This window comes from Procambarus clarkii, chromosome 78 (genome assembly GCF_040958095.1).
Source record: "Procambarus clarkii isolate CNS0578487 chromosome 78, FALCON_Pclarkii_2.0, whole genome shotgun sequence".
NCBI classification, from domain to species: domain Eukaryota; kingdom Metazoa; phylum Arthropoda; class Malacostraca; order Decapoda; family Cambaridae; genus Procambarus; species Procambarus clarkii.
In genome coordinates, this window is record NC_091227.1 from 9,485,537 (window position 1) to 9,498,005 (window position 12,469).

General features: G+C 55.5%; 1 protein-coding gene across 1 annotated transcript; it reads left to right on the forward strand.

Annotated features, from left to right (window-relative positions):
• The first annotated feature begins 3,266 nt into the window (after positions 1–3,266).
• LOC138357448 (uncharacterized) lies at positions 3,267–3,620 on the forward strand. Its single transcript, XM_069314302.1, has one exon. The coding sequence runs from the start codon at positions 3,267–3,269 to the stop codon at positions 3,618–3,620; it is 354 nt and encodes a 117-aa protein (XP_069170403.1).
• Positions 3,621–12,469: the final 8,849 nt, after the last annotated feature.

Sequence of the window (12,469 nt, forward strand, 5' to 3'; positions counted from 1 at the left end):
CCAGCCAGCCAGCCTATCCCCCTCTCTCTCTCTCTCTCTCTCTCTCTCTCTCTCTCTCTCTCTCTCTCTCTCTCTCTCTCTAGGTTGCTCTTAATCCCTTGACCATTCTCCCTCACTCTCCCTGGCAGCCACCAAGCACTGCGGTTACAACCATTCACTCTGGGAGTGTTTTGATTCCATCTCAACCCGCCACCTTATGTTTTTGAGAGCCTTAACCTGTGAGCCTTAATCTGTGGGCCTTAACCTGTGAGCCTTAATCTGTGGGCCTTAACCTGTGAGTCTTAACCTGTGGGCCTTAACCTGTGAGCCTTAATCTGTGGGCCTTAACCTGTGAGTCTTAACCTGTGGGCCTTAACCTGTGAGCCTTAACCTGTGGGCCTTAACCTGTGAGTCTTAACCTGTGGGCCTTAACCTGTGAGCCTTAACCTGTGGGCCTTAACCTGTGAGCCTTAACCTGTGGGCCTTAACCTGTGAGCCTTAACCTGTGGGCCTTAACCTGTGAGCCTTAACCTGTGGGCCTTAACCTGTGAGTCTTAACCTGTGGGCCTTAACCTGTGAGCCTTAACCTGTGGGCCTTAACCTGTGAGCCTTAACCTGTGGGCCTTAACCTGTGAGCCTTAACCTGTGGGCCTTAACCTGTGAGCCTTAACCTGTGGGCCTTAACCTGTGAGCCTTAACCTGTGGGCCTTAACCTGTGAGTCTTAACCTGTGGGCCTTAACCTGTGAGCCTTAACCTGTGGGCCTTAACCTGTGGGCCTTAACCTGTGGGCCTTAACCTGTGGGCCTTAACCTGTGGGCCTTAACCTGTGGGCCTTAACCTGTGGGCCTTAACCTGTGGGCCTTAACCTGTGGGCCTTAACCTGTGGGCCTTAACCTGTGGGCCTTAACCTGTGAGCCTTAACCTGTGGGCCTTAACCTGTGGGCCTTAACCTGTGGGCCTTAACCTGTGAGCCTTAACCTGTGAGCCTTAACCTGTGGGCCTTAACCTGTGAGCCTTAACCTGTGGGCCTTAACCTGTGAGCCTTAACCTGTGGGCCTTAACCTGTGAGCCTTAACCTGTGGGCCTTAACCTGTGAGCCTTAACCTGTGGGCCTTAACCTGTGAGCCTTAACCTGTGGGCCTTAACCTGTGAGCCTTAACCTGTGGGCCTTAACCTGTGAGTCTTAACCTGTGGGCCTTAACCTGTGAGCCTTAACCTGTGGGCCTTAACCTGTGGGCCTTAACCTGTGGGCCTTAACCTGTGGGCCTTAACCTGTGGGCCTTAACCTGTGGGCCTTAACCTGTGAGCCTCAACCTGTGAGCCTCAACCTGTGAGCCTCAACCTGTGAGCCTCAACCTGTGAGCCTCAACCTGTGAGCCTTAACCTGTGAGCCTTAACCTGTGAGCCTCAACCTGTGAGCCTCAACCTGTGAGCCTTAACCTGTGGGCCTTAACCTGTGAGCCTCAACCTGTGAGCCTCAACCCGTGGGCCTCAACCTGTGAGCCTCAACCTGTGAGCCTCAACCCGTGAGCCTTAACCCGTGGGCCTTAACCCGTGGGCCTCAACCTGTGAGCCTCAACCTGTGAGCCTCAACCCGTGAGCCTTAACCCGTGGGCCTCAACCTGTGAGCCTCAACCTGTGAGCCTCAACCCGTGAGCCTTAACCTGTGGGCCTTAACCCGTGGGCCTCAACCTGTGAGCCTCAACCTGTGAGCCTCAACCTGTGAGCCTCAACCTGTGAGCCTCAACCTGTGAGCCTCAACCTGTGAGCCTCAACCTGTGAGCCTCAACCTGTGAGCCTCAACCCGTGAGCCTCAACCTGTGAGCCTCAACCTGTGAGCCTCAACCCGTGGGCCTCAACCCGTGGGCCTCAACCTGTGAGCCTCAACCTGTGAGCCTTAACCTGTGAGCCTCAACCTGTGAGCCTTAACCTGTGAGCCTCAACCCGTGGGCCTCAACCTGTGAGCCTCAACCCGTGGGCCTCAACCTGTGGGCCTCAACCTGTGAGCCTCAACCTGTGAGCCTCAACCTGTGAGCCTCAACCCGTGGGCCTCAACCTGTGAGCCTCAACCTGTGAGCCTCAACCTGTGAGCCTTAACCTGTGAGCCTCAACCTGTGAGCCTCAACCTGTGAGCCTTAACCTGTGAGCCTCAACCTGTGAGCCTTAACCTGTGAGCCTCAACCTGTGAGCCTTAACCTGTGAGCCTCAACCTGTGAGCCTTAACCTGTGAGCCTCAACCTGTGAGCCTCAACCTGTGAGCCTCAACCTGTGAGCCTCAACCTGTGAGCCTCAACCTGTGAGCCTTAACCTGTGAGCCTCAACCTGTGAGCCTCAACCTGTGAGCCTCAACCCGTGGGCCTCAACCTGTGAGCCTCAACCTGTGAGCCTTAACCTGTGAGCCTCAACCCGTGGGCCTCAGCCCGTGGGCCTCAACCTGTGAGCCTCAACCTGTGAGCCTTAACCTGTGAGCCTCAACCTGTGAGCCTCAACCTGTGAGCCTTAACCTGTGAGCCTCAACCTGTGAGCCTCAACCCGTGGGCCTCAACCTGTGAGCCTTAACCTGTGAGCCTTAACCTGTGAGCCTTAACCTGTGAGCCTTAACCCGTGGGCCTCAACCCGTGGGCCTCAACCTGTGAGCCTCAACCTGTGAGCCTTAACCTGTGAGCCTCAACCTGTGAGCCTCAACCCGTGAGCCTCAACCTGTGAGCCTCAACCTGTGAGCCTCAACCTGTGAGCCTCAACCCGTGGGCCTCAACCCGTGGGCCTCAACCTGTGAGCCTCAACCTGTGAGCCTCAACCTGTGAGCCTCAACCTGTGAGCCTCAACCTGTGAGCCTCAACCTGTGAGCCTCAACCTGTGAGCCTCAACCTGTGAGCCTCAACCTGTGAGCCTCAACCTGTGAGCCTCAACCCGTGGGCCTCAACCTGGAGTCTCACCAGCGCCGTTGGCTTCTCCACTCTGAGCCTCCAGAACACATCTTCCTCAGCGCTCCTCGGGCGGTAAACTCTACTCAAGCCAAACGGTTCAATCAAACGGCCGTCCACATGGGCTCATACCTCTGTTGACCTCAGTTCATTAATTATGCTCCCCATACCCACAAGGGGCTCAGGGATTCAACCCCCAAAACTCACTCAGCCGAGCCACTTACAGTCTTGATAAGCTAGTTACACACTTTAATGTATCTTATTATATCAACAACGGGTTCGAGAACAACCACAAACACAGTCTTTAAGATAAACAGAATAAATGAGAGGGTGAGATAGTCTCACAATCTGGTTTGTTTATCATGCACGCGCCGCCGCCCCTCGCCCAGTGGGCGGGGGCGGCCCCCTCGGCCAGTGGGCGGGGGCGGCCCCCTCGTCCAGTGGGCGGGGGCGGCCCCCTCGTACAGTGGGCGGGGGCGGCCCCCTCGGCCAGTGGGCGGGGGCGGCCCCCTCGGCCAGTGGGCGGGGGCAGCCCCCTCGTACAGTGGGCGGGGGCGGCCCCCTCGTCCAGTGGGCGGGGGCGGCCCCCTCGTCCAGTGGGCGGGGGCGGCCCCCTCGTCCAGTGGGCGGGGGCGGCCCCCTCGTCCAGTGGGCGGGGGCGGCCCCCTCGTCCAGTGGGCGGGGGCGGCCAGGTTACACTCACCCACATTTACTAGCCCACAGTTAGAGAAGGGGGATATCTGGCTACGATTTCTGGTAGATCACTTTCAATGTTATATTTACACATTTCTTGAACATATCTAATAGAGCCGTCTCTAATTCACGTATCTTTTTGCACCACATCACACGCGGGGACGCTAAGCCCCGGAAGCACCTCAAGGTAAGGTGTACATTTGGTCAGATCTACATCACCAGGTAATGCTAACTCCCAGAGATACTTATAGCTTAGTCTAAGCCGAGCAGTAGTAACCTCTAGCGTCTAGGAGTGTGTTGAGTGTATTGGATGATCCACACATGTGTGGCTCTTCTTTGACGCCAGATGTTATGGCAAATAATCATGACAGTATACTGTACAGCATGATGATGATTCTGCACATAGCCTTAAATTACTCAACCATAGGCCTGTTTGGTTTTTGCTGGCAATTATTTATATATACTGAGAGAGAGAGAGAGAGAGAGAGAGAGAGAGAGAGAGAGAGAGAGAGAGAGAGAGAGAGAGAGAGAGAGAGAGAGAGAGAGAGAGAGAGAGAGAGACAAAGAGGGAGAGGGGGAGGAGGGACGGAGGGGGGGAGGTAGGTGGGGGCTGAGGAGGGATCGAGGTTGAGGGGAGGGGTGGAAAAGGGGGGGGGGGATGGGTCGAGGCTGGGGGTGGTGTGGAGGGGATGGGGGATATAAACTATCAACAGTGAGCAGTAACACAGAGTTACAACCGCTCCTGTGCCAGGTAAGTCCACTACGGGCTCACCATAGCCCGTGCTACTTGTAACTTTTGGTTCCGAAGAGATGAATCTAAGACAGGAGTAACAATGCTCTCGCCCCACCACCCATGAGCCTCACCATCCATCGATGGGCACCTTCACCCTCACTCCGAGGTCCACCTCCACCCACCACACTAATAAGGATAGCAACCATAGTACTGTGTACGGTGTTGTACTCTCAAGTTAGAAACCCTAGTACTGTGTACGGTGTGTACTCTCAAGTTAGAAACCCTAGTACTGTGTACGGTGTGTACTCTCAAGTTAGAAACCCTAGTACTGTGTACGGTGTTGTACTCTCAAGTTAGAAACCCTAGTACTGTGTACGGTGTGTACTCTCAAGTTAGAAACCCTAGTACTGTGTACGGTGTTGTACTCTCAAGTTAGAAACCCTAGTACTGTGTACGGAGTTGTATTGTGAGGCAATGCACCAAGCCGGCTTAGAATTGTAATTGTGCTGTGTAAGCTCGCGTAATTGGCCAATTTGTTTGCAGGGTAATAACCACTGCCTGGTGCCACACACAACTACTGCCTGGTGCCACACACTACTACTGCCTGGTGCCACACACAACTACTGCCTGGTGCCACACACAACTACTGCCTGGTGCCACACACACTACTGCCTGGTGCCACACACAACTACTGCCTGGTGCCACACACAACTACTGCCTGGTGCCACACACACTACTGCCTGGTGCCACACACACTACTGCCTGGTGCCACACACAACTACTGCCTGGTGCCACACACAACTACTGCCTGGTGCCACACACACTACTGCATGGTGCCACACACAACTACTGCCTGGTGCCACACACAACTACTGCCTGGTGCCACACACAACTACTGCCTGGTGCCACACACACTACTACATGGTGCCACACACACTACTGCCTGGTGCCACACACAACTACTGCCTGGTGCCACACACAACTACTGCCTGGTGCCACACACAACTACTGCCTGGTGCCACACACACTACTGCCTGGTGCCACACACAACTACTGCCTGGTGCCACACACAACTACTGCCTGGTGCCACACACAACTACTGCCTGGTGCCACACACACTACTACATGGTGCCACACACACTACTGCCTGGTGCCACACACACTACTGCCTGGTGCCACACACAACTACTGCCTGGTGCCACACACAACTACTGCCTGGTGCCACACACAACTACTGCCTGGTGCCACACACAACTGCTGCCTGGTGCCACACACTACTACTGCCTGGTGCCACACACACTACTGCCTGGTGCCACACACAACTACTGCCTGGTGCCACACACTACTACTGCATGGTGCCACACACAACTACTACCTGGTGCCACACACAACTACTGCCTGGTGCCACACACAACTACTACCTGGTGCCACACACAACTACTGCCAGGTGCCACACACAACTACTGCCTGGTGCCACACACACTACTGCCTGGTGCCACACACTACTGCCTGGTGCCACACACTACTGCCTGGTGCCACACACTACTACTGCCTGGTGCCACACACAACTACTGCCTGGTGCCACACACTACTACTGCATGGTGCCACACACAACTACTACCTGGTGCCACACACAACTACTGCCTGGTGTCACACACACTACTGCCTGGTGCCACACACAACTACTGTCTGGTGCTACACACAACTACTGCATGGTGCCCCACACACTACTACTGCCTGGTGCCACACACTACTACTGCCTGGTGCCACACACAACTACTGCCTGGTGCCCCACACACAACTACTGCCTGGTGCCACACACAACTACTGCCTGGTGCCCCACACACAACTACTGCCTGGTGCCACACACACTACTGCCTGGTGCCACACACTACTACTGCCTGGTGCCACACACTACTACTGCCTGGTGCCCCACACACAACTACTGCCTGGTGCCACACACAACTACTGCCTGGTGCCACACACTACTACTGCATGGTGCCACACACAACTACTGCCTGGTGCCACACACACTACTGCCTGGTGCCACACACAACTACTGTCTGGTGCCACACACAACTACTGCATGGTGCCCCACACACTACTACTGCCTGGTGCCACACACTACTACTGCCTGGTGCCACACACAACTACTGCCTGGTGCCCCACACACAACTACTGCCTGGTGCCACACACAACTACTGCCTGGTGCCCCACACACAACTACTGCCTGGTGCCACACACACTACTGCCTGGTGCCCCACACACAACTACTGCCTGGTGCCACACACACTACTGCCTGGTGCCACACACACTACTGCCTGGTGCCCCACACACAACTACTGCCTGGTGCCCCACACACAACTACTGCCTGGTGCCCCACACACAACTACTGCCTGGTGCCACACACACTACTGCCTGGTGCCCCACACACAACTACTGCCTGGTGCCACACACACTACTGCCTGGTGCCACACACACTACTGCCTGGTGCCCCACACACAACTACTGCCTGGTGCCCCACACACAACTACTGCCTGGTGCCACACACAACTACTGCATGGTGCCACACACTACTACTGCCTGGTGCCCCACACACAACTACTGCCTGGTGCCACACACAACTACTGCATGGTGCCACACACTACTACTGCCTGGTGCCACACACAACTACTGCCTGGTGCCACACACACTACAGCCTGGTGCCACACACAACTACTGCCTGGTGCCACACACAACTACTGCCTGGTGCCACACACAACTACTGCCTGGTGCCACACACAACTACTGCCTGGTGCCACACACACTACTGTCTGGTGCCACACACAACTACTGCCTGGTGCCACACACAACTACTGCATGGTGCCACACACAACTACTACCTGGTGCCACACACAACTACTGCCTGGTGCCACACACAACTACTGCCTGGTGCCACACACACACTACTGCCTGGTGCCACACACACACTACTGCCTGGTGCCACACACTACTGCCTGGTGCCACACACTACTACTGCCTGGTGCCACACACAACTACTGCCTGGTGCCAGACACTACTACTGCATGGTGCCACACACTACTACTGCATGGTGCCACACACAACTACTACCTGGTGCCACACACAACTACTGCCTGGTGCCACACACACTACTGCCTGGTGCCACACACACTACTGCCTGGTGCCACACACACTACTGCCTGGTGCCACACACAACTACTGTCTGGTGCCACACACAACTACTGTCTGGTGCCACACACTACTACTGCCTGGTGCCACACACAACTACTGCCTGGTGCCACACACACTACTGCCTGGTGCCACACACACTACTGCCTGGTGCCACACACACTACTGCCTGGTGCCACACTACTACTACTGCCTGGTGCCACACACTACTACTGCCTGGTGCCACACACACTACTGCCTGGTGCCACACACTACTACTGCATGGTGCCACACACTACTACTGCATGGTGCCACACACTACTACTGCATGGTGCCACACACAACTACTGCCTGGTGCCACACACAACTACTGCCTGGTGCCACACACAACTACTGCCTGGTGCCACACACAACTACTGCCTGGTGCCACACACACTACTGCCTGGTGCCACACACACTACTGCCTGGTGCCCCACACACAACTACTGCCTGGTGCCACACACTACTACTGCCTGGTGCCACACACAACTACTGCCTGGTGCCACACACTACTACTGCCTGGTGCCACACACAACTACTGCCTGGTGCCACACACAACTACTGCCTGGTGCCACACACTACTACTGCATGGTGCCACACACAACTACTGCCTGGTGCCACACACTACTACTGCATGGTGCCACATACACTACTGCCTGGTGCCACACACAACTACTGCCTGGTGCCACACACTACTACTGCATGGTGCCACACACAACTACTGCCTGGTGCCACACACTACTACTGCCTGGTGCCACACACTACTACTGCCTGGTGCCACACACAACTACTGCCTGGTGCCACACACAACTACTGCCTGGTGCCAGACACTACTACTGCATGGTGCCACACACAACTACTGCCTGGTGCCACACACTACTACTGCCTGGTGCCACACACAACTACTGCCTGGTGCCACACACTACTACTGCCTGGTGCCACACACTACTACTGCCTGGTGCCACACACAACTACTGCCTGGTGCCACACACACTACTACATGGTGCCACACACAACTACTGCCTGGTGCCACACACACTACTGCCTGGTGCCACACACAACTACTACATGGTGCCACACACAACTACTACATGGTGCCACACACACTACATGGTGCCACACACAACTACTACATGGTGCCACACACAACTACATGGTGCCACACACACTATTGCCTGGTGCCACACACACTACTGCCTCGTGCCACACACAACTACTGCCTGGTGCCACACACACTACTGCCTGGTGCCACACACTACTACTGCATGGTGCCACACACAACTACTGCCTGGTGCCACACACACTACTGCATGGTGCCACACACAACTACTACCTGGTGCCACACACACTACTGCCTGGTGCCACACACTACTACTGCATGGTGCCACACACACTACTGTCTGGTGCCACACACAACTACTGCCTGGTGCCACACACAACTACTGCCTGGTGCCACACACAACTACTGCCTGTTGCCACACACAACTACTGCCTGGTGCCACACACAACTACTACATGGTGCCACACACAACTACTACATGGTGCCACACACAACTACTACATGGTGCCACACACACACTACATGGTGCCACACACAACTACTACATGGTGCCACACACAACTACATGGTGCCACACACACTACATGGTGCCACACACACTACATGGTGCCACACACAACTACATGGTGCCACACACTACTACATGGTGCCACACACAACTACTACATGGTGCCACACACAACTACTACATGGTGCCACACACTACATGGTGCCACACACAACTACTACATGGTGCCACACACAACTACTGCCTGGTGCCACACACAACTACTGCCTGGTGCCACACACACTACTACATGGTGCCACACACAACTACTACATGGTGCCACACACACTACTGACTGGTGCCACACACAACTACTGACTGGTGCCACACACAACTACTGCCTGGTGCCACACACACTACTGACTGGTGCCACACACAACTACTGCATGGGGCCACACACACTACTACATGGTGCCACACACAACTACTGACTGGTGCCACACACAACTACTACATGGTGCCACACACAACTACTGCCTGGTGCCACACACACTACTGACTGGTGCCACACACAACTACTGCATGGTGCCACACACACACTACTACATGGTGCCACACACACTACTGCCTGGTGCCACACACACTACTACATGGTGCCACACACACTACTACTGCCTGGTGCCACACACAACTACTGCCTGGTGCCACACACAACTACTGCCTGGTGCCACACACAACTACTACATGGTGCCACACACACTACTACTGCCTGGTGCCACACACAACTACTGCTTGGTGCCACACACAACTACTGCCTGGTGCCACACACAACTACTGCCTGGTGCCACACACAACTACTGCCTGGTGCCACACACAACTACTGCCTGGTGCCACACACAACTACTGCCTGGTGCCACACACTACTACTGCCTGGTGCCACACACTACTACTGCCTGGTGCCACACACACTACTACATGGTGCCACACTCTACTACTGCCTGGTGCCACACACAACTACTGCCTGGTGCCACACACACTACTACATGGTGCCACACTCTACTACTGCCTGGTGCCACACACAACTACTGCCTGGTGCCACACACAACTACTGCCTGGTGCCACACACACTACTGCCTGGTGCCACACACAACTACTGCCTGGTGCCACACACAACTACTGCCTGGTGCCACACACAACTACTGCCTGGTGCCACACACAACTACTGCCTGGTGCCACACACAACTACTGCCTGGTGCCACACTCTACTACTGCCTGGTGCCACACACACTACTGCCTGGTGCCACACACAACTACTGCCTGGTGCCACACACACTACTGCCTGGTGCCACACACAACTACTGCCTGGTGCCACACACACTACTGCCTGGTGCCACACACAACTACTGCCTGGTGCCACACACACTACTACATGGTGCCACACACAACTACTGCCTGGTGCCACACACACTACTACATGGTGCCACACTCTACTACTGCCTGGTGCCACACACAACTACTGCCTGGTGCCACACACAACTACTGCCTGGTGCCACACACAACTACTGTCTGGTGCCACACACACTACAGCCTGGTGCCACACACTACTACATGGTGCCACACACACTACTGCCTGGTGCCACACACTACTACTGCCTGGTGCCACACACTACTACATGGTGCCACACACACTACTGCCTGGTGCTACACACACTACTGTCTGGTGCCACACACAACTACTGCCTTGTGCCACACACACTACTGCCTGGTGCCACACACTACTACATGGTGCCACACACACTACTGCCTGGTGCCACACACTACTACAAGGTGCCACACACTACTACATGGTGCCACACACACTACTGCCTTGTGCCACACACAACTACTGCCTGGTGCCACACACAACTACATGGTGCCACACACACTACTGCCTTGTGCCACACACACTACTGCCTGGTGCCACACACTACTACATGGTGCCACACACACACTACTGCCTTGTGCCACACACAACTACTGCCTGGTGCCACACACAGTACTGCCTGGTGCCACACACACTACTGCCTGGTGCCACACACTACTACATGGTGCCACACACACTACTGCCTGGTGCCACACACACTACTGCCTGGTGCCACACACTACTACATGGTGCCACACACACTACTGCCTGGTGCCACACACTACTACATGGTGCCACACACACTACTGCCTGGTGCCACACACTACTACATGGTGCCACACACACTACTGCCTGGTGCCACACACTATTACATGGTGCCACACACACTACTGCCTGGTGCCACACACTACTACATGGTGCCACACACACTACTGCCTGGTGCCACACACTACTACATGGTGCCACAAACTACTACATGGTGCCACACACACTACTGCCTGGTGCCACACACACTACAGCCTGGTGCCACACACTACTACATGGTGCCACACACACTACTGCCTGGTGCCACACACACTACTGCCTGGTGCCACACACTACTGCCTGGTGCCACACACTACTACATGGTGCCACACACTACTGCCTGGTGCCACACTCTACTGCCTGGTGCCACACACACTACTGCCTGGTGCCACACACTACTGCCTGGTGCCACACACACTACTGCCTGGTGCCACACACTACTGCCTGGTGCCACACACTACTGCCTGGTGCCACACACTACTGCCTGGTGCCACACACTACTGCCTGGTGCCACACACTACTGCCTGGTGCCACACACTACTGCCTGGTGCCACACACACTACTGCCTGGTGCCACACACACTACTGCCTGGTGCCACACACTACTGCCTGGTGCCACACACTACTGCCTGGTGCCACACACAACTACTGCCTGGTGCCACACACACTACTGCCTGGTGCCACACACAACTACTGCCTGGTGCCACACACACTACTGCCTGGTGCCACACACACTACTGCCTGGTGCCACACACAACTACTGACTGGTGCCACACACAACTACTGCCTGGTGCCACACACAACTACTGCCTGGTGCCACACACTACTGCCTGGTGCCACACACACTACTGCCTGGTGCCACACACACTACAGCCTGGTGCCACACACTACTGCCTGGTGCCACACACACTACTGCCTGGTGCCACACACACTACTGCCTGGTGCCACACACAACTACTGCCTGGTGCCACACACACTACTGCCTGGTGCCACACACAACTACTGCCTGGTGCCACACACAACTACTGCCTGGTGCCACACACACTACTGCCTGGTGCCACACACAACTACTGCCTGGTGCCACACATACTACAGCCTGGTGCCACACACACTACAGCCTGGTGCCACACACTACTACATGGTGCCACACACACTACTGCCTGGTGCCACACACACTACA